Here is a 22,563-nt window from a genome sequence, read left to right as displayed (position 1 = left end):
GTGAATCAAACCTCCAATTTCCAAGAAAAGAATCCAATTAATCCAAATTTACTTTTGACATTTACTATTCTGGAGAGAAGAGGAAGATAGTTTATATCTAAATGAGCTCAGACTCTCAACAGAAATTGGAAATAATGTAGTATTTTAGTAAAGAACCCATAATCACTAAGGAACATGTTTCAGTGGGTTAGTTAAAAAAAGTTACAGAGACCCCTCGCTACTTTATGCTTCAGTTATCGCTGGCTCAATGCTTCGCAGATTATGAATTGAATTGTCTTGATTGTCATTGATATCTACGTATCGTGCATTGTGTTCTTAGAGGACACCCCACAGCAAATGCTAATACAGGGGCAGGTTAGAGATGGCTTTGCGTGTTGGGTATGCATGACTATGCATGACATGTGTGCGTGACTATGATAGGCTGGTGTATGCTGTAAGTCAAAGTCAGAGCGGTCGAGCTAATCAATAGGTCTATTCAAAACATACAGCGACTGCTAGCTTTTAGCGGATCCTGACATTGAAATTACATTCTTGAATTAAATCGGACTCAGGAAAGTCAGTAGAGTGTAAATAAATGGTGTTCACCAGAGGGCCCTCTGTGGATTATTATTGTAATGGGGAACCAACTGAAGGAGCATCGGGATAGAGAGGCTGCTACTGCTAAAACTAGGCTAACAACTCTCTTAAGCCACCCCTGCCAAGCCTGTATCTCAGAACCATTACCCATGAAACGGATTACATGGAGCTACAACTCGTGGGAAACAGCTACATTTATATTTTAATCATGGCGGAGACCAGGCTCAACTCGATACACGATGCAAGCGTGCAGCCCGCCAGTTGGTCTCGAATTCTATTTCTTGCACTAAAAGGAGAAGCCCTCCAATTTTTATGTATTTTTATATAATGACAATAAAGACCATGTATTCAACTGCAATTCTGTGGTCTGTGCTTTTATTTGTAGATCCCTAGTTATTTTGTTATATTGATATACACTTAGTTGGTAAGGATGTCATCTCGAGCAAAGTTTAACCCTTAGGGGCTTTTGTGAAGGTGTGACGCTACTTGACGGATTTTCGCATGGGGTTCTGGTCCCCATTAACTGCGATAACCGAGGGATCACTGTAATAAACAAAATTGAAATCAGTGGATCAAAAAAATAAAAAACAGACATTGTAATTCAAGACCAGATCAGAAAAGGACTTTAAGGTCAGGTGGGGAGTACAAAAAAAGCAATGCACACAGTGGATTGGATGTTCAGTTGACCCTACCTGAGGCAATCTGGCACTAAGTACTGAGTCCTGAAACACTAGTCTAGAGAAAACAGAAACAGCCGTCGTCAACCTGGATCAAACACGCATGTTCGAACACACTCACACGCTTTCTTCATTACACCTGCCGCTTCATCCACCCACAGAGCAGCTTTTAGTGGTCTTCAGACACTCAAATTTTCCAGAATTTTAAATGAGTTCGGCAGAGTATAACCTGAGCCAGACTCAAATGTCATGATGTGTCCCGGTAAACAGAAATCCGAACTGATAATTAAAAATAAAACATAAGTGAGCTAAGCTTAGTGCTTGTGCAGCATGGTCTTATACATGGCAGCTCTGTGTTGCGAATGACTAGACAAACACGCTGGATAACACCCAAGGGAGGAAAGCAATAGAAAGCTGTGAGAGAAAACAGAACTGCTGGTGGGCGTTGAGTTTACTTACGTATAGGTCTGCAGCGCCGTAAAACCCATCCTGATACACCACTCTGAGAGAGAGATAGAGAGCGAGAGAGAGAGAAAGAGAAAGCGGGGGAGGGTGAGAGAGAGAGAGAAAGAGAAAGAAGGTGAACACAAAAGGATAGAAAAAGCATGTGGAGAAAGACCAGGAAGATGGAAGTGGAGCAGAGCCAGGAATGTATAAACAGAACAGTGCACAATTCCCCAAACCAAGGTGGGTGAGAGAAAGAGAAAGAGAATTATTTCAAACCATGCAACATGCGGAATACAACTTCATTTCAGCAAAAAAACAGACAATAAGCAACCTGAACAAGCATTATAATACACTGACAATAAATGTACCACATTAATTTGTTAATTATACATTTATTGGCATCATCCGTCTAAAAAACTGTTGTTTATTTGCTTAAAATTGTATTCATTTTCATTAAGTTCACAATGCAGAAAATGTAACAATTTCATTTGCTTTATAAAGGGTGCAACAAGGCCCAGTCAAGACATTAATAATCCTGGTGCGTAGCATGGCTACTCATACTAAAGCTTAATGGCAGGTTAATAGAAACAAAATAACGGTTTTGTTTTGTTGACTTGAAGTGAAGTTTGCCTAACTTGTTCAGATGCTTAGAAATTGTCCACACCACAATGTATGACAACCTTTGGAGACTCAATGACTTTTAGGTTGGTGTGGGGGGACATAAAACGCATTCGTCTTTCGTGCAAAGACGACGTTGCCGTTTGTTGGGGAACAGTTGAAACTACACCGAGTTCAATGAATAACAAGGTATGGGTAAATGTTTTTTTAAAAATACGTGTAATTAAGTAAGCAACTACAGTGCATACTTATATTTTTCTTTGTTTTTTACACTTTTCAATTATTTAAAACACCTAAGCTTTTTAAAATTATTTTGTATTAAAGGGTAGTAAGTAGGGCCCCTTTACATACAAGCTCCTGTACTATAGTTACGAGAACTTCAAGATATGATATGTCTTTCGAGCAGAAATCTTGCCCGACATGGGAGAGAAAATGCAAGTTCTGAGAACTTCCAGACACTATCACTAGAGACCACTTGAGACAGCTCGCCGTAAGCATTAGCTTTCCCCATTTAGCACGTGCCTTTCCGCCTACTGACCTGATCTTGTTATATATATATATATATATATATATATATACATATATATATATATGTGTGTATTTTAGTCTTTCATGCTCCCTCATGCCTCCACCACCTCAAATACACCTGGTTAGCAACCACAGACTTACTCCATGGTAGGTGCTCATAATAAGCTTGCATTTAATTTTGTTAATGTCATCTATTTTATCCTATTACTCTATTTTCATGTTCAATTACTATTTCGATGTGTGTTTGGTAATCAAGACGGGTTTTATAACTAATGGGGGTTAACTTTGACGAATTTGGGAGGCCGGGAACAGATTGTTTTTTTAGTTATTTTTTATGAGGAAAGTTTGTTCTAGATGCGAGAAACTCTAGATACGAGCCTGATCAGGGAATTTATTAATCTCCAGAATTTGTGCACCTTGTCCTTGGCCAAAATTAAGCACTTTGAGGACCTTCAAAGCTTGTTTTCGAATTTCTCAGATTTTATATTAGAAAAAAAATGTCAATCGTGTATTTTGCAGAGCTACAAATATATGTGTGATTTGCATATGCCATTTTTAATCTTGCGTGCGAATTTCCATGTTCCTTTTAAAAGAGTTTACTTAAATTGTGAATTAATTTGTTTTTGAGAGAAATCTATATCCATAATGATGTTGGGTAAATGACTTACATTTTCAGTTGCAGAAAGTTTTTCCTATTAAAAGTTATCACTGGGATGCTACCTTAATTTTTTGTATGGCTCATAATAAATGTCCATAATTATACCTAACTTGTGCACCAATGCATATTTCATAGTGCCATGTTTAGGTGAAACATGCACCAGTCCTCTTAGGCGTGAAGCGTAGCTGGCAATGACACTTTAGGAACAATGTCATGCAAACTAATTCCAGCTGGAGTAAATCACAAGGGAAGAAAAAAAATGCAAAGTGAAGCCACCTGAGAGCAGTATTGGCTTCATTCAGAAACATGCTAACAATTTCTTTTTATGAATGAATAAATGAATTTTAACAGTTAAGAGACATTCACCCGAAATTCAAGCATTTTTCAACCCTTGAAAACACCACTTTGAAATTCAAACATTTTCAAGGATTTCAAACACTCATACAAACCCTAAATCTCATATGTAAAGGGGCCACTATATACAGCATTCCTACAATTTTCATTGTTAATCCTTTCCAACCCGTATTAATTGAATTTCTGCATATGCGAAGTATATATATATATATACCTTCACCACAGTTTTCTTCAAAATTCTGATACTAATCTAACTTCAATGTTCAAAAACTTGGTTTCAAATGCAGGTTTCTTTCAGCATGTCGATAAACCAACCAGGGGGTCCAACGTATTAGACCTTGTGTTTTCCACTGACAGATATCTGGTTAAAAACATTGACGTTGGGCCGAGTTTCTCTACCAGTGATCACGATTCTGTTACTTTCCAACTTAACCTGGCTCTTAAAAAAGATACCGCTGCTCAGAACTACATAAATTTTAAAGACTGTGATCTACATGGCATGAGATACTTTCTGTCTAGTGTCAACTGGTACCTCTTATTTGATAATTGTGGGAATATTGAAGAAATGTGGGCAATATTTAAATCTGTTGTTTACACTTTGATATCTGTATACGTACCCTCAGTTGCTGTTATATATACATATAGTTTATATATATTTACAGTGGCGTGAAACAAGTAATCTTATTACATTTAGTCATTGATTTTCTGGGATAGTCTTATGCCGCACAGCATTATAAACCTCTGGCTTACTTGCTTAAAAACATTATTTTACTGGTTGATTTCTCCACAACATTTGTTTCCTTTTATTTCCCAATGTCAAAAATGCTACAGACCATATATAGTGGATGCAACAGTTGTATCCATTTTTATGTATTGTAATTCAACTGTATACTACTAGAAAGCCACGCAAACCTTTACAAAAAAAAGAGATATAATGCAGTACTAGAGCCCACTTTTGTTAATTTTGGTGAGTGACATCAATTAAATCTTCCCTTAACGTAAAAATTCAAATGCAAAAACAACAATTATTTGCGTCTTCCCCCTCCGATTGGATTGCTCGCAGTTGGCAGGTATAAGGCGTTTTCTGTTGCTCGTCATAAAATGATTAATTCAGTTTGCTCCAATCAGCGCCCAGGAGACAGACGAACTTCGATAGGTTTAAATGTACTAGCGCAATTCGAATGAAGGCTGAAATTCCGCAATGTACACAAATATTTGCGATGCACCACGGACACAAAACTCAACAGCAATATGGTGAGGGACAAATGTTTTCCACTTGTCTTAAATCTTGTTTTTTTTAAATGTAAAACTATGACAGGTGCAGTTTGAGCAGTAAGTCGGGTGACTATTTCATTTTCTTAGGTGGGTGCACAAAATAAAAATATGTTTTAAATTAACTGTACATTTATGTAAAAAATGTACATTGATCAAGTTGATTTTAGTGTGGCGCAACAACTTAACTAAATAAAAATCATTACATTCAAAGGTGATTGGGGCTAATTTGGAACTTTTTAACTCACTGATGGCGTCTTCTGCCCATTGTCATCATTGCAGCTTTTATCAAACTACTTATGTTGCTCGTGCAAGTATGTGTGCATTACTTAGATGTGATCGAATAAATCCTTTTTTTCATCTTTTGGGGGTTTTGGTTTGGATTGTACTTGAAACAGGCCTTTTTTTTTTACCATCGCCACGTTCATGCTACACTAACAAAAAACTGCAGTGACGAACATAAGGTCAATCTCGAAATCCCCTCCCCCGCAATCTCCTAATTCTAATTTCAACCTTTTTAGGACAGATGAAACGACATACCACACCTTTACCATTCTTTTGTGTGAACTCTTAATACCGACCTATATCTACATCTTGGCAAGCAGACCCTAAATATTAATTGCCAGGTTTTGCTTTGGACCTGCTCCAGTTGACTTTGGTGGAACATTTTATCATTTATATACCACTCATAAATTCAATGAAACTGTTAAAAAAATCTTACCCCGGGTATGCGGGAATAGCAGGCTGAGGCACAGCTGCTCGCACTGCACTGTAGACAGGGCGCCCCCGTCCACGGAGGTGAGCGCCACGGAATGCGGCTGCTGCCGCTGCTGTTGTAGCTGCTGCAGCTGCTGAAGGGTAGGGAAACCCTGGAACTGGAAAGGGAGAGTGAAATTTCAAGTAATGTCTTTTACAGTAAATACTTCACGGAGAGAAATAAAATTAAACTTGAGGGAGATCCAGGAGACCTTAAAGGTATTCCCAAACAGATTTCATATTTTCCAATGAGGCACACAAAGTTCCTCCCCGCAAATTCCCGCTGGGAATTTAGTCTCAAATTTGACCCATTTTGCTTGTTTGCTGTAGAGCTGTGATGTCATTGAAGTAACACGACACTTTCAAAATGGAGAACCCTACTAACACAACATGTGAGGTAAGCTCCGAAACCGACAGCGATTGCAGTAAACAAAGTTTCTCTGACCCCGGTTTTATGGCTAATTATGACAAAAGAATGTCCAGATATTTCAGAATTATAAAAAAACAGTTATAGTACCAGATTATTACATAGACAGCCGTATCAATTCCTACCAGTGGCTGAGACAAGTGACAAGGACAAACTTAACATTTGCAACAAAGAGGAAAAAAGGAGTAATCATTTTCTACAAAATTGTAGGATGTGGTTAAGAACCTTCTTCTGAGATAGTGTTCATTCCAATTATAAGTTTGTTTTCCTTTTTCATAAAGCTAATTTCACAATTCGTTGTTAGGAAACACAGTTAGCTTGTCAGTTGGGAACACATTGTTGGCCGGTCCATACTAAAGACCAACTGAGTGAATATATTTTCTGTTGTAAAATGTGGATGTTGCACTGCAAATATAACACAAACCTAGTGAAGATGAACTGTTATTCCTCAAAGCAATACTCCTTGAAATGCGCCGAGCACAACTTTGACTATTACTTTGAAGGGTCTTTCCACACCGACATGTTCTCTATGAATTGTGTCCAATTTCTCGCAAAAAATAAAATAAAAATAGTCTTTCGGCCAGCTAAAAGACAAGCACAGTGAGCCGTACCATTACTGAGACCACCTACAACACAACACTTAGGCATTCTTCACAAAAAAATACCAAAACTTCGCTTAACACACGTGTAACTTCTTTGACGAATTAACAAATAAAACAATATGGCTTCTGGGTTGCAACCGTGCTGTTGTTACTCTGATGATGTCACAGCTCAGGATGTCAAAAAGAGGCTGTCATCAAAATGCATTATTTCTGAAAATGATTGGAATATACCTCTTAAATACATATAGATTTTATGCAAAAACCATGAACTATTTCCTAACAAGTTGTCCGTTTAAGAATTTAGGAATACCTTCAAGCAATGGAACTAAAAAAGGGATGCTTTCTGTTAAAGCCTGCAGGCTTTCATTTTAATATGTAGCAACAGGGACAAATGCTAAGCAAGCAGTGTATTATCACAAAGTAAAGACCAGAAAGTGAATAAGGAATGGAGATGAACCTTTCCACTATGCCAGAATGTGAGCTAGCCTTACCTGCATATATTTCAGGACCGTACACAGCCCCGACCATTGGGCTCAATTTCCACCCTGCTGAAAGTGGAGAGAAGCAGCGTTGGGGAATAGATGAGGCGTTGCAGTTGATGAAGAGCAGAGACAAAAAGACAAAAGCTGTGAAGATTTATCATTCAGCCGATAACATGAAGCAACTAATTTGTTTGAATGATTAGGTGAGCAGAGTTGTTAGTGGGTCAGAGTAGTTGTTACCGTAAGGCAGCGTGCTTAGAGCCTCTCCATTGGGGTAAGGGCTGACCATTTTCTTGTTAGTCATCACCCTGGCAGTGGCATTATTCACCTGACGATGGGAAGACACACATTTAAAGGCAGAAAAGACTGGACGTAGGACACTCAAGTTGACGTCAGTGAAGAGTATTCAGTAAAAGGCCAATGCTCTGTTGTGTATTTTTGGCAATAGTTACGTTACTATTGTTGTAATTATGTACGGCAAACATGTATGCCTCATCAATCTTTATGCTTTTGTGAAATGAATGCTATTGAAGTGTTAGTTGCAATGCAGTCACTCTCGATCATGATCATCAGTGTCAAAAAGTGGGTGGTGGTTGTGCTTATTTCATGTCGGCATGCAATTAAACTTTCTGCAAAAATCTGTTGATTCATTGTGAGACAACTGGTATTATTGATGCAACATAATTAAGGTAGAAGGAAGAATATTGTTCAACATGCAAAAAAGTGGTAGATTGAATAGGACAACAAGGCTGTTCAATCCAAGTCGGCTTATGACCTTCAAACAATATGGGGGAGACTGATAAATTGTGTGCTCATAGACCATTAAGTGCTGAGGCTCCCATCCATATCGCCTAGCTAACTGACTCATGTTCTTCATCTGCTTGGCTTCATTCACATGGAAATGAGGTTTGACTTTGTTGCCCACATTGCTAAAGACAGCGCCAGTGGCAAATGATTCAATTAGCTTAGCTTGCCTAGCTTCCTAATGCAAGAGCCGTAGGTGTCAGAGCAATGCAAATCCAATAATGTCAAACCTTTTTCTTCAAAGCAAACTTTGTAAATTACTTCTGGTATAATGAGCTTAATGATCCGAAGCGCGATGCTTGTCCAATATGTATTCGTGTAATGTGCGATCAATAGAATAACCTGACAGGAAGACATGCAAATCAACGGGGACGCAAATGGAAGGTCAATCTGAAAATGTCAAAGGTTAATAAAACACTCAGCCTTTCATGTTTCTGAGGCCCACCCAGTCCATTGTAACCAAAAGACCCGGTAAAATAAAATCAGATTCCATATGAAACCAAATATGTGGGGTTTACACACCTAATAACAAGTACAAACAATACAAGGGAGAGTAAAAGGGGGTGCAAAAACATTTGTTGTACAAAATCAATAATTATATAACACAGAAATTACAGGCAGCCAGATATGGGTGCATCACATGACCAAGAGTGAGTAAGAAACAAACAAACAAAAAAGAAAAAAGTTAAAAATCAGCCAATCAGCAAGCGTCGGATGCAGCAGAGACCAATCAAATCACTCGCAGCACTCGCACGTCAAACACGTCAGACAAAATGGTAAAAACAGGTGTGTTAAGAGAGAGGGATGCATGTGAAAGGAAAGAAAGAGCCAGTCCATATACAAAAAAGTCAAAAGAAAAAAGGGATAATTATTACATGGATAACGGAAAACATGTCTAAACCCAAATATATAAATATATATACATATATATATAAGTTTATGAGGGTGCATCATTCAATTAGATCTGGTGACCATTCTCTTAAAGATCTCATGTGGTGGGTTGAGAAACAGAGAACCAAAGGATGGATGAAATCAAGAATGATAGATAGTAGGACCAGAATGATTCAGAGAGCAGAAGAGAGAGAGAGGAGCGCAATTCCCATTCCCAGAAAAGGAGAGAAATAAAATGGACATGAAACACTGTGCCAGGCAGAGAACAGTGTGTCACAAACTAAGACCAGAACACTACAACTATCACTACAACTACACAAACAATCCACTACAAGAATACCAAAACAAAAAATGAAACAAAACAGCAAAATAGCGCCCCAATAAACAGCCAAGTAAACCCCGCATCGGTTTAGAAACGCATATGGTTACAACACTGACTGATTAGTGAGCTGTAAAACAGGAATCCTTTAATAAATAACATTTTTAGAATGATATTTCTTTCTAGTCCTGGTGGGTCTTGGTGTTAGACAATTACAGTTTAAGGAAGAATCAACGAATACCCGTCCACGCAGTGTAAAATCAAGTTTTAGATTCATATATAATGGCACAATTAGTATTTGATCAAAGAACAAAATAGAGATTGGCTGGTTGTAGACAAATCATCCTTAATTGTGGAAGAGATTCAAACTGATCTGGGTGTTCAGTAGGTCCGAAGGGCATAGATTTTGGGATCCAGAATTATTGTTGTATAAGGAATTTCATCATGTAAATATTAAGTTTCCAAATCTATTTCATAGCCAAAGTAAACATTTCAAATAAGTCAAACTTACTAATATTTCAAAGGTCTAGTAGGTCAAAAGAAATTAGCAGTCTGCAATGCATTCACTGAAACAAAACAGCATTTTACTGTCAAATTAATCATGGTGAATCATTCTCAGACACTGATGGACAGGCAGAAATACTGGAAATCAATGTCATTGTATAGAGGAGGGTGATTACGGTACATTTAATCATTCCCAGTGAGGTGTTAATGGCATGGTGCAGGAAAATGGGTGCAGAGAGTATTATTGTTACACAATACCAGACACTGCATACAGTATAATTGTGTGTGGCATGTTGTGAGTGTCAAATTGTATGTACTACAGTTGCCTAGTCAGGTAAATAAAACAAGGCCTGAATTCAAGGATCCCCAGCGTCAAGTTCGTATATACCGGTTGAAAACTTCAATATGTACATTCCAAGTTTGTTTTCTAAAGCACACTTTGGGGGTGAGGTGGAATAGACATCAGACTATTTTACTAGTTTGTTTTTGTTGTTGTTGTGCACTGTACAGCCCTTTGAGAGTTTTTGTGATAAAGGGCCATACAAATAAATATGACTTGACTTCAGTGATGAACGTACACAACTTACCATTGCAGCAGAAACAGCGAGCGGTTACCATGGAGACTGACAACAACACACAGAAGTCGTCAGGGGAACAGAAAAAAATATGATAAATAAAGGAACAAATAATCCAGGCAACAAAAGAAAGCTAGACGTCATCTCCTCACCATCCATGTCAAATCAAAACCTGATAGCAGCAGTGTTACAGCTTAGAAGAGAATGAGCGAGGAAAAAGACAGAGGAAGGAAAGGGAATGGTAACCCTCAATTCTAAACAGAGATCTAGGCATTGTTAACAACAATCAGACCTGTATATGGAAAAGGCATGTCCTAAAAAAAAAAAACTAATTGGTAATGAATGTGATGGTTTTGAATTAGTAGACCACTAGCAAAGGTCTCAAATTTAGCCAAAAGATGATAAAAATTACGAACGTATTGCTTCACATAATTGATTAAGGCAGTCTACTTCGGTTAAGGTTCTCATTTATAATAAACATGAGTTTGGTTAAGTTAGTCCCAAAAAAACAATGCAGTACTTCTAAAATGGACTTGGGAAAAGTCGAAATAATTTTCAGTTTTTATTACCAGTCAAAAATGAATAATAAAATAAAAACACTATGAAAAAAAAGACAAAACAGGGTAACTGATTGAAACAAATAGTAGAATGAGGAAAGTGACAGAAAGACACAGGGACTGGCAATGAAAGACTAAAGATTTTAGAGAGAAGATGATTACCTATCATGGCAAGGATGAAAACGATGGCCAAACCACAAACTTTGTTTTGACATTTTTTTCCCAGGTATGTCTACCAATTACTAAACATGAAAACTTTGTCCTACTCATTCGTGCAATTTCTTTTATATCAAACGGAGGCTGTCGAAGCGGCAGCTGTGGAGCAGGGGTTATTGATAAATGTGCCAATTACTTTCAGCTGATTCCCCACAAGAAGTTGCACAGAAAATGTCTGCCTAAACAATGTATGCACCATGGACAATGGCGCCTGGGAAGGTTCGCTGCACAATAACCTTGCAATGATGATCAAACTCTGATAACGCGCATTTGGAAGTGATTATTTACGCATGCAAAAGTCCACCATTTGTGACACACGCGAGTGCTTGCGCTCAAATGCCTGATGAAATCTCTGCGCTGTGGTGAAGCTGCCACTGAATTTAATATTACATTTTGCGAAGACTGAGTGATGGTGAATTCATGCGGGGAGTGGTTGCACACCCGCTTTTTGATGAGGAAGGTAATGTGGTAAAAAGACGTTTTCTAATCCATTTTTGTGTTTTTAATCAAAATACTCTTCATATAATTGGTACACAACTGTATTTAGGAATGACAACTTGCCTTCACTCAAATTTTAACATCAGTGCATGTGACCTACATTATGAGACAGTATGATGTAAGGAGATACATCAGAACGTAGGACATGAAAAATATAAGACAGCTCTAAAGAGAATACTTTACGATACATGTAGCGTTGGCAATTCAACATATGTATTCTAATGGAGACGAGCTTTAAAATACTGTCATTGAAAAAATTAGAACGTTGTAAAATATTGACAAGGTCCACTTAAGAGAACAAAGGTACGTGTTTTAACTGACCTAAATTTGTTGTTACAGGTTTTGCGAATCATTAAACAGCGCAGAGTTTTATTCTAGAAAGTACAACACAACAAAAACAGCAACAATTTTTCCACCCATCAAAATTAGGCCGGCTCCATGGTATTAAGACTCACAATGGCATGTACCAACAATAAATCAGAAGTGGATGCATAAAGGAAATCATTCTTTTCTTTAAGGAATAATATTGTAAATAATCATTATAGTAGTTTTTCTGTCCAACGAAAAGGCCATGCTTTTGATTTTCTCAGGTGCAAGATTCCATGCTAAAAAACCCAATCCCAACTCGAAGACATACTGTTTATCTTCAACAAATATCTTTAAAAAAAACTAACATGCAAAGGAAGAACCTGCACACCTTTATCAGATCATCTTTAGACTATACTGTAAATTATTTATTAAAAAAATGGTCATGCACATATAAGATCCATCTACCAAACTCATGCTGTGGAAAAATAGTAGGCATCCCAGACACAAACTTAACATTTAAGTAAATCAGTGTTAAAATAAATTGTAAGTTTGTGAATTATACGTTGATGTGTTATTGATTTTTTAAAACGATTCTGAAAAAGATAAATTAAAAGAAATAGTTACATTATCAAACTGCCAAACAGCCTTAGTTAAGTCAGTGGCGGGCCTTTTCTCCAAAGGAAGAATATGTAAACCAAACCCAAGATGTGCCCTGTGCCAGACCTCTGTTTCTTAAAGCCCATGCACTGTAAAGAAAAACTGCACCAACTACTGCTTAATCACTAAAGCCCAACGTGTAACTACTACACTAACTATAACAAAAATACAACGGTGCATGCAAAAAAACTACTCTCAGAGGTATACCGATACAGCTTTCATGCATGAGTTGGGTTGAGACACAATCAGCTTAAAGCAATTCAAAGGACAAGTCGAAACGACAGGCTGCCACTTCCAAGTAACTCCATCCAAATCCATTCAGCTTGCTGATTGACTGAAAGTGGAGCTGACGAGTGGATGTCATACCAGTGGATGCAGGGTGCTAGCTTGTATTTACAAACAGAGGAACAGAATACAGAACTGACAAGGAAAAGAGGTCCAGCCAGCCTTTATCTGTCATGCAGGTCCTGATGAAATTCACCCTTACACAAGCACGCGCACACTCACAGACACACGTTCACAAATGGACCTCAGCACAGTTAGCCCATGCAGCGCTCTTGTCCTGCAGTGACCTAGGTCAAGAGATCCAAAACAAATTATACACAACAATCAGAATGTGAAATGATGACCTCATATTTTAGTGCTTTGTATAGGCCTTTAGTACTCATTAAGACGAACAAAGTGAACATGCATCAGTGCTGCTGTGCTTCCCAGCATGCGGCTGTTTCACACGATCACCACTAAGCCACAACATCGGGAAATGGGATTCATTTTACATAGTGAAAGAAATTCATTGTATCAGATAGCTTTTTGTCATGCATTATCGTTTTTACAGCGTTCCTCTTGTGCTCTACTGTACTAACCAGAGTGACATCATTCCAATTATTGGTGAAAAGTTCTGATATCATGGCTATAAGCTGCACGTCAAAAGTTGAAGAGACAACAGCTTAAAGAAAGGGAAAATATGCTTCAGAGGAAAAGTACCCCAGCATGCCTTGAATACTGCATGTGTTCTTGCACCCCCAATCATTCTCACTCCAAAAATAGTTAATTAAAAAAAAAATACAGATAAATTAAAAAAAACTGAATACAGCAGATCAAGCAGTGGGACATAAATGCGCGGAATCAGAGCATTATCAATGCTAGCTTGCTAGCAATCCGAGGTCCTAAAATAAGACAAGACAGAGCAGTAGAGTGGACCAAGATGGGAAATTACCTCAATCTTACGACCTTCCACCAATGTGCCATGGAGCTTTTCGCGGGCTTTTTCCGCATCAGCGCCGGTCTCAAATGTTACAAAGCCGAAGCCCTGTGGTTAAAAGCAAGAGTTAAGAAAGTGGGCAATGTTATTTGTTAAGATGCTGGCTTTCCCCCCATTTTCATTGAAACATATTTTACTACAGTTTTGGAATCACAGTGTGAATCTTATCAAAATGACAACATATTCAATAACATATTTGGAACATAAAGACCCATGCAAACATCTGTTATTGTGAAAAGTAAAAGTTGCATCAGGTACCAAAATTAATATTATAGATTTGCTTACCTTTGAGCCTCTCTCATTAAAAATGATTTCTACATCGAGAATCTTCCCATATTGCTGCAAGAGTAAGACGCAACAAAAATGATTTAAAAAGGCGAACTAGACCTATTTTACTTCGGTCAATTTAAATCCAGCTTTGGACACATCAACAACTTCTTAAACTAGAGGTCCTTGTTGTACACAGGACACATTGATCATATTTGCTTTGTGTTACCTTTCTTCTTTCACTTCTACTCAGGTAAAAAAACTGACTTTGCCAAATCAAAATCAAATGTAAAAGTCCAATAACTTTATAAAGAAATTCGTAATTTGTCTTGTGAGATTCTTACCCCAAACATCTGCCTGAGATCCGGGTCACGGAAGCGGAATGGGATGTTAGAAACATGGAGACGCTTTGGGGTTCCTTTGGCCTCTGGTGAGTCTGCTCCAGATGACCCAGCGGCTGGCCCGCCAATACCACACTGTACAGCCGGCTCCCCTAGTGAGCTCTCATCAGTCTTTATCTGGGGGGAAAACCCAAGGTGAAAAAGGGTTAGTGAAAACAGTGCAGGCAAAATGAGTTAGGCTGGCTAAGTGTAATAAATAGCGTTGACAAAGCTTAATTTTATTATTGTGCATTAAAATGCTTTTTTTCAACATTTCCACGTTTTAAATGCCATTAGAAAAACATGCAATTAAGAAGTTTGTGTTATCTCATTAGGATCCCAAAATTCTGTTTACTCATGCTGACTGATGTTTAGTTGGGCCTGGCAGTGACCAAGACTACCAGCAAAACCTTTAACATTACACTATGCTTACATTGCTGTAGAGGGGGGAACTGGTGGTGTCCTCATTAGCATCAATGCCTACCTCAGCTGTACCTTGACCCCCTGCACCGAATATGGCCCCAGGGCCAAATTCTGTCCCAGCTATTCCATTCTGCGGAGGGGGTGGTGGAGGGAATGAAGCAAACGTTGGTGCCACCAAACCTTCCTGTGCTCCAGTTGAATCTTGTGCCCCCTGTAGGGGAAAAAGTGCAGAAAAAGGTTCGGTTAACACAAATTCTTAATGTCATACTACAGTAATAGTAGGTCTTGGAGAAATGGTAGAATGATACAAAATATCCGTTCACTTCCTTTTATACATTATTGTACTCCCAGTTAGTTCATTTATGATGAGCTCAGTCCCTATTGTACCTGCATTTGTAGCAGGCATGTTTACAGTCAACCCACCTATAAAATATTTACATCACACATGCATTATTAAATATTTGGAAAATTCTATATGCGTTTTGAAATGTGGGAATAAACTAAATTTGATGACAAATTTAAAGCCAGTTATGTATAGGGTGTTTCAAAGTAGTTAAGAAATACTAATCTTGGGCTTTTGTTTATTCAAATAAAATCCCCTTCATTTCTAGCACTGCAATTGAACTACGAACAGTACAGTTTACGACTACATTCTTTATTCTGTTGGTAAGTAATAAGAGAAGCTTGCTATCATTATTTTGAAATGAACAACCTCTTAATTGGAAGGATTAAAATGAACAGTCAAACCTGTAAAGCTGTACTTCCAATGAATAAGTAAATACAGATACATTCATTAATTTATTTTCCAAACCACTTATCCTCACTCTGATCACTGGGGTGCTGGAGCCCATTTGGGATGACAAAGTAAATAGGGCAGGAGACACCCTGGACTGATTGCCAGACAGGTCAAAAACTGATACATATTTGTTAAAAAACATACGTAGAAATAGGATATTCAAAGAGATGGACTGTTCCAAATATAGTACAGTCAAATGAAGTTTGAGCTCCCCTGATCCTTTTTAAAATTTTCCTTTATTGGTTGTTAGAATCCTCAATTTCAGTTAAATATATCATATTAGCAAACAAGAACAAGACAGAAAGTGTACAATAAAACATGAATAATAAAACCTTTCAGAAGTAGGAAGGTGCATACACTAATTATAGATGCTTGGAAAACAACAGACATGCATTTTGCTTTTTTTCTCATCATTTTTTATTGAAAATTGCATCGTTACAAACAAAATTACACATTAAAACACTACAAGGTTAACAAAGGAACAAAAAGTGCTGCAGAAATACAGAAAAAAAAAATTAATAAAATATATGGCGTAAAAAAAATCATAATGATGACATGTATAGCTCAACTCTAGGGGCAGCCTTTTAAGCATATTATATTTCATTTGGACATTGAGAATGTTGATCATATTCAATGATTTAATCCAAAAAACATTTGGAGTTCCATGTCTAATTTGATCTGAAACAAAATACACTATGTTGTAATCAATGAAAATAAAAAACAACTTTATTCTATTCTATTCTCCCTTGCTGCTTATTGAGTCAAAACAATGTAACCGAGGTCAAGTGCTTGTACTTACTCAGTTTGCCAAGCTGTCTCCATTTGCCTCATGTCGGTGTTTTGGAATTATTTCAGTCGAGACAGCGGACTGCTGACTATACAAGTGTGAATAATATCGCACAAAATAACCAGTTCAGTCCGGCAAAGCTGACAGGCAAAAAATGACAGCAACTAATACAATGAGCACTTAGTTTTGATGGGGGACTTAAAGTAGTACACTATAGCAAAAAGGGTTACAAATCTCAATTACAAAAAAACATTATATCTGCAGTAACAGTATTTGCTATTAGATGTTCCTTTCCTTATGTGAACACAATGGAACTCCAGTACAAGTTTTTCAGATGATGGACTTAAAACCAGGGTTTTCACTGGGAATCTTAAAAACATGAGTATAATGACTGTCTGCTGGACCACATTGAAGAAGATACCAGCCGAAGTCACTGAACGTAGCACCTACCCATCAATCAAACATTTCCCATATGCCCCATTTAACTGTGAGCACAGTTGCACGGCAAAGGCTGGAAATACTTTTAAACATAACTTCTCCAGCGCTCCTACTATTATGACTTTCCAGGGGTTGGAAAAGAAAACCTCAAAACGCACCTCTTTTTTCAAAATACTGACCGTGCTATTCAAAAATTTTCCATTGAAGTGCCCATTGAGTAAGAGCTACCACCCGTCTCCTCATATGGCCGATTAAGAAGCCCTCCTCCCTCACTGTGAGGCAATTGCAACCTTTTCCATACAAGTACATCGGCAGTTTAAACATCTTACATATTCTGAAATTGCATTCTTATATTTGACACACAAATATATGATATAGATCTGACACCAAATTTAGAGTAATAGATCGAAAAGAGTGATGAACTTTCAGATTTTAGATGCCCTACCTGCCATTTTCAAGCTAAGATACACTAACCTGTAGTTTTATAAATAAGTTGCGAGTTATTGCATTTACTTTGCTTTCCTCACAAATGTCAAGGAAAAAAATAATCATGCAATGAAAAAGGGATGGCCACAAAAGCTAAGGATTCAAGGAGGAAAAAGAACCCCCAAAAAACAGTGCAGATTTTTAAAGATACATTTTGGTTTAATGAAGATTAATAAATTTATATTTACTTCAGAATGAAAATTCTCAATTAACAAAAGCTGACAAAAGTATAAACAAACTCTAGAGTACTGTGCTTTATCACCAATAAAAATAGTCAAACGATCTGCTTTTGATTTATCATCTGTCCTGTAATTTTATTTGTGAATGCTATAAATGAAACAGGGGGGGAAAAATACTACAGTAACCGGGACACCTCCCATGTATGAGCTACCATTGCCAATTGGTGTTATGATTGGATGCATCTGTAAAGTAAAGCGTATTCTCAATTGATTTACTTCATTTATTATTAAATATAAAAGACATTCTGTCTTTTAATGTGACTGTAATTTTACTTATGCTTAACCTTAGAAAGGGTATTAAAAAAGTAGGATGGACAATTTTCAGAGAAATAGCAGTAAAATATAGGCTACATAGCACAAGAAGGGACACTAGTTATAGGCTGGAATGGAGATTGACAGGACTCAGTAATCGTGATGTGCAATCCTTTAGTTTCACAAAACTCAATCAGATCTGGAATGATGGCTTTTACTGTGTCTTAAAAAGTGCAACACAAATCTAATTAATTATCATCATTATAATTTTGTGAGAACCGGTAAGGTTATAAGCTCAATTTGGCATTTTATCGTGGCCCTTTTGATGAAGACAGAAGATGCCAATGGATATGTGTAATCACTCAGAGAGATTGGCAGGATTTGCAGCGAGCATTATTTACAAGGTAGATTTTATGTATTTACGAGCAATTTTATGTTAAGTAGGGACAAGTCACGTCAAAGACCCTCATTGAAGCTATCAATGTGTTAGCTAGTGCCACTGTAGCTGCGTGTGTCTGATATCTGCTGTGGATAAACGCATTGGCTTATTAAAAACGACCATATATGCTAAACAATTTGAGCAGATTTCAGTTACAGTCGACACATAAATGCTCCCTGGATAAAACATAAGCATATGTGAGACACCTCCCCCTGTTAGCGCAGCAACGCTTACTGGTTAGTATTCTGACTTTTCCAAGCTTTTAGATCAGCACCGGTGTATGGGGATACCTGATTTACAATATAGTGGTACAAATTGTGTGGACTGAAGTCAGGGATACTGGATGATTTGGTTAGATCTGTGACTGTCAGGAGGAAGAAGATATATGTCGTAGTAAGCTCTTTTAGCCCTAGTTTCTCTAAATACCGATCTTTGTGTTTTCCAACAAGGTGAGCCACCTCATCCGACAGCTGAAATGATCTGCATTTATATGAATGATCTGCATTTATATAGCGCTTTTCAAGTCAATGACTTCCCAAAGCGCTTTACATTGTGCTTCACATTTCCCAATAGCGGCCGAGATCTGTGCAGCCATGTAAGGTGCTAACCTGCATATTGGGGGTATTGGGGGTTCAGTGTCTTACCCAAGGACACTTCGGCATGTAACACGGACAAGTCAGTGCCAATGGTGTTAAATAGTATAGCTTTTTTGTCGTTGTTGTCAACGGATTAAAGGTCTCATCCACAAGAAGTACAGTTTACTAGTTTGCTGCCTTGCATCATGGCGTCGGCACCTTCCGTCACATGGTTGTGGTGACGTGTGTGAGAAGGGTCAATACTGGAATAAGTTGTATATTTGCAAAAAAAGGTTTGCCATTCTCATAATGCATGAATAGGTGAAACAAACATTTTGGCGTTATTGAGATTTTCAAAAGGAGAAGAGACAGGTTGAGTTTGCACAAACAGAAACAAAAAACATACTCTAAGATTAGAAAACTACACAAAATGTATTTTCTAAAAAAGTGACATGAGATGGTGTTTCAAAATCAAACAATAACAAATGCAAAGTAAACCAAATACAAAGGTTGTTTTTTCATAACCTACAGCTGTAGAGAATAGGCTTTGTAAACTATCCAAACGATGTTGGCTTTACAATAAAACTGTAAAATGCTGGAAACTTAAAGACATAACACTGAACTGCATGGTAGTCTGGGTAGTTACTTAACAAAAAAAAAACACGACAATCACACATCGAGCAAACTGCAAATGATCACAGTTGGCAGTCAAACCAACGATGCATGATTTTCAATGTCAGTCATGAAAGCAACTTTAGCCCTCTCATTTAACCAAACATGTCATAGCTTGTAAAGAACCCCAAATCAATCAGAGAAGATGGCATGCTCATTCTAAAACAGAGGTATTAAGTGCAGACACATAGAGTTTAAAAGCAATGAGGCATGCATTGCAAATTAACTGCATAAACAAAGAATGCTATATACACTGTTGCTAATAAAAATAGAAAAGTGTAATACCAACAAAGGACAACTGCATCAGATTTACATTGTATAAGGTATCCTATGCAGCCGGATTAATACATGTTGAACACACCTTTTTATCCCTCAGTTCCATTTTTGACTAAGTATCAAGTTGCTCTGCAATGTTGACGAACTTACCAGCGGTGTGGTCGGGTAGTAGAGCCCCATCATTGTCTGACCCGGTGCAAAAACTCTTGACCAGCTCCCCACCTTCACAGTCCTTCTCGTCTCCCTTTCCTCCTCCCCTGCTCCTCCACTCTTCAGCCTGTGCTCTAGGGCCATGAGTGACAATGGCTTTGGTCCACGTCAGTCTACACATTCAAACTCTGCCTCCTCCTTCTCACAGTGTCGCTTCTTCCAGACATGAGCCTTGACTGGCTGTCACGTTTTCTTCTTTTCGCAGGCTCTGCTGCTCTGATCCCCTCAGGCCTTGGTTCCTTTACCCGCCTGACAGCCAGAGACTATACTCTCCTCCTATTGCGCTCTTCCCTGTTTGCTGTGTCCTTCTTTCATTCACTTGCTCATGTTACACATCCCATTCTTCCCCCATTTTGCCTCTTGTTCCCGCCTCTCTTTTAAACTTAACCTACTTCTCATCCTCAGTCTCTCCAAACGCTCATGAATCCATGTAGGCAGCTAATTCATTACTGAGTTGGGCTCAGAAAAGATTCATTGCAGTCTTCTAAACCCCTGGTGACGAAAAGCTGGAATATAAGAATAATGCTTTCTTCAATTCACAGCGTCAGTGTGAGTGTACAGAAGGCAACCCCCACTGCATTGCAGCTTTTTTGGATGATTTATTTATTGCATGACAGCTCCTCGGCTCCAAAAAGAAGCAGCAGTCAGCTACTACGGCAGTCAAAAAAGGTCTAGCTGTGTGGGTAGGCTCCGAGTTCAGAAATCCTCTGCAGTGGCTGTGTTCACAACACAGATAAGAGACTCGCAAAAATGAGGGAATACCAAACCTATAAATCCCAACTTGAAAATATTCTTTAGCACACTGCAATGCATCGTCAACAGCAATGCAGCTCCACCTGTCCTACCACTATCGATCCAGAGATGAGAGACGTTTTCCGCACCACACTTCTATATGCAACGGATAGAGCACTGCGGAAAGAAACTCTGAAGCCGAGCTTTTAGACATCTGCTGAGTAGGGCTGGAACTGAATCAAGGGAGTGGAGGAAGGGCGGAATCGGAGTAGAAGGCAGTGGGTAAAAGGGGTATTGCAAGGGATCTGTCCAGAGCGGGGGCAAGGACAATAGGGCGTTGGATGCGGGCAACAGATAACAGGATGAAGAGATAAATGGATAAAGGGCTGAGTGAAAAGAATGAGCGAGGGATGACAGGATTAAGGGTGTAAGTGACGAGGATGCGAGGATGAATGAAGGATGATCTAAAGATTAAGCACACAGACTGAATTTTGAGATAAACAAGAGCAAACAAATGAACGTTATGCACACACTAATCCGCTGTTGTGATCATATGTTGCTGAACGTTGTGTGGCATACAGAATCAAGCTAAATGCATCATCAGACTTCAAAAAGGCTTACATCATCACACTCCTTGCGCCCGATACGCGATAGATCTCAGACTTAAGCCTGAACATTTGAAATGAAGGTTTCGACCATACTGTAGATGGCATCCAGCATTTAACTATAGAGCCTGCCAATACTTGGCACATAACATTGATCGTCAATCAATTGGAAAAAAAATGAACATATGGTTCCTATACCCTATGAATAAGCTGGGGTCGACTGCAGAGTTCTTTTCCCAGAAAGCATGGCAAGTCAAGCAACTAGACGCGACATAATCATTTTTTAAACGTCAAATAAGTGGGTGTGACCAAACAAAACATGCGCCAAGTCTTCCTCTTGTTAAATTCAATCTTACTTTGAGCTTTAAGGGAAGGAGCAAGGGATGTGTTTGAAATAAAAGCACTGTTGTTTGTTCCAGATAGTTCAGCCCAAACATACATTGTTTACTGCTCCCCCATTTTAATACAATTTCAACATTTATTGTCAACATTAAGAGCATCATGAATACAGCATATACATGAGCAGTGAGTTTTTATGTGCTGATTGAAGTGTACTTTAATTATGCAAATATCACAAGTATTTTTGAAATTATATTCATGTTTTGTTTTTTTTACTGATGTATACATGTATTAATATATTTTGTTGTTACGGGTAATCTTTATTACAATTGATAAGTTTAAAGTCTAGTAGACACTCAAGAAAAGGAGGGAAAACGTCCTTGGATTTTGAACTTGCAAGGAGAACAAGGGAGTGAGTGTTCAGATAAAAAAAGCTCTTAATTTTTAGTAAATATCCTAGGTTCCAAAAGCAGATCCACTCTTAAGAGTGTGGAAATCAAAGAAGAGCAACATGTTTGGCCAATAATCACAAAAAAATAACTTTAGTTGACCTCATAGGGCGCAACAACACAAGAAAGAAAATTTTATAAAAGATTAGGAAAGAAATCTAAAATAAATAACGCTGACATTGAACTTGACAGAAAAAATCTTCCGGGCAT

The 22,563-nt window shown here is 38.1% G+C and overlaps 1 protein-coding gene across 6 annotated transcripts in view; it reads right to left on the bottom strand.

Annotated features, from left to right (window-relative positions):
* LOC148374966 (RNA binding protein fox-1 homolog 2-like) overlaps nucleotides 1-22,563 on the bottom strand; it is a 54,458-nt gene that overhangs the window by 13,163 nt on the left and 18,732 nt on the right. The window contains exons 3-11 of one of the 6 annotated variants that reach the window (XR_015851203.1): nucleotides 15,120-15,269; nucleotides 14,600-14,773; nucleotides 14,274-14,327; nucleotides 13,944-14,036; nucleotides 7,638-7,725; nucleotides 7,407-7,463; nucleotides 5,852-6,005; nucleotides 1,713-1,755; nucleotides 1,269-1,311 (exon numbers count right to left, since the gene is read on the bottom strand). Coding sequence is in view for 5 of the 6 variants with exons in the window: in XM_088343056.1 (XP_088199182.1) it covers nucleotides 1,713-1,755; nucleotides 5,852-6,005; nucleotides 7,407-7,463; nucleotides 7,638-7,725; nucleotides 13,944-14,036; nucleotides 14,274-14,327; nucleotides 14,600-14,773; nucleotides 15,120-15,269; nucleotides 20,169-20,312 (957 nt within the window). In the remaining variant the exon portion in view is untranslated. Of the gene's footprint in view, nucleotides 1-1,268; nucleotides 1,312-1,712; nucleotides 1,756-5,851; nucleotides 6,006-7,406; nucleotides 7,464-7,637; nucleotides 7,726-13,943; nucleotides 14,037-14,273; nucleotides 14,328-14,599; nucleotides 14,774-15,119; nucleotides 15,270-20,168; nucleotides 21,105-22,563 lie in introns of those variants that run through there. The other 5 variants (XM_088343056.1, XM_088343037.1, XM_088343033.1 and 2 more) reach the window with 5 other exon arrangements.

Source organism: Urocampus carinirostris, chromosome 1 (genome assembly GCF_059441175.1).
Source record: "Urocampus carinirostris isolate Australia breed hairy pipefish chromosome 1, RoL_Ucar_1.0, whole genome shotgun sequence".
In the NCBI taxonomy this organism is placed as follows: Eukaryota; Metazoa; Chordata; class Actinopteri; order Syngnathiformes; family Syngnathidae; genus Urocampus; species Urocampus carinirostris.
Note: the sequence above shows the minus strand (reverse complement) of the source record. Positions and strands in the feature narration are given on the sequence as shown.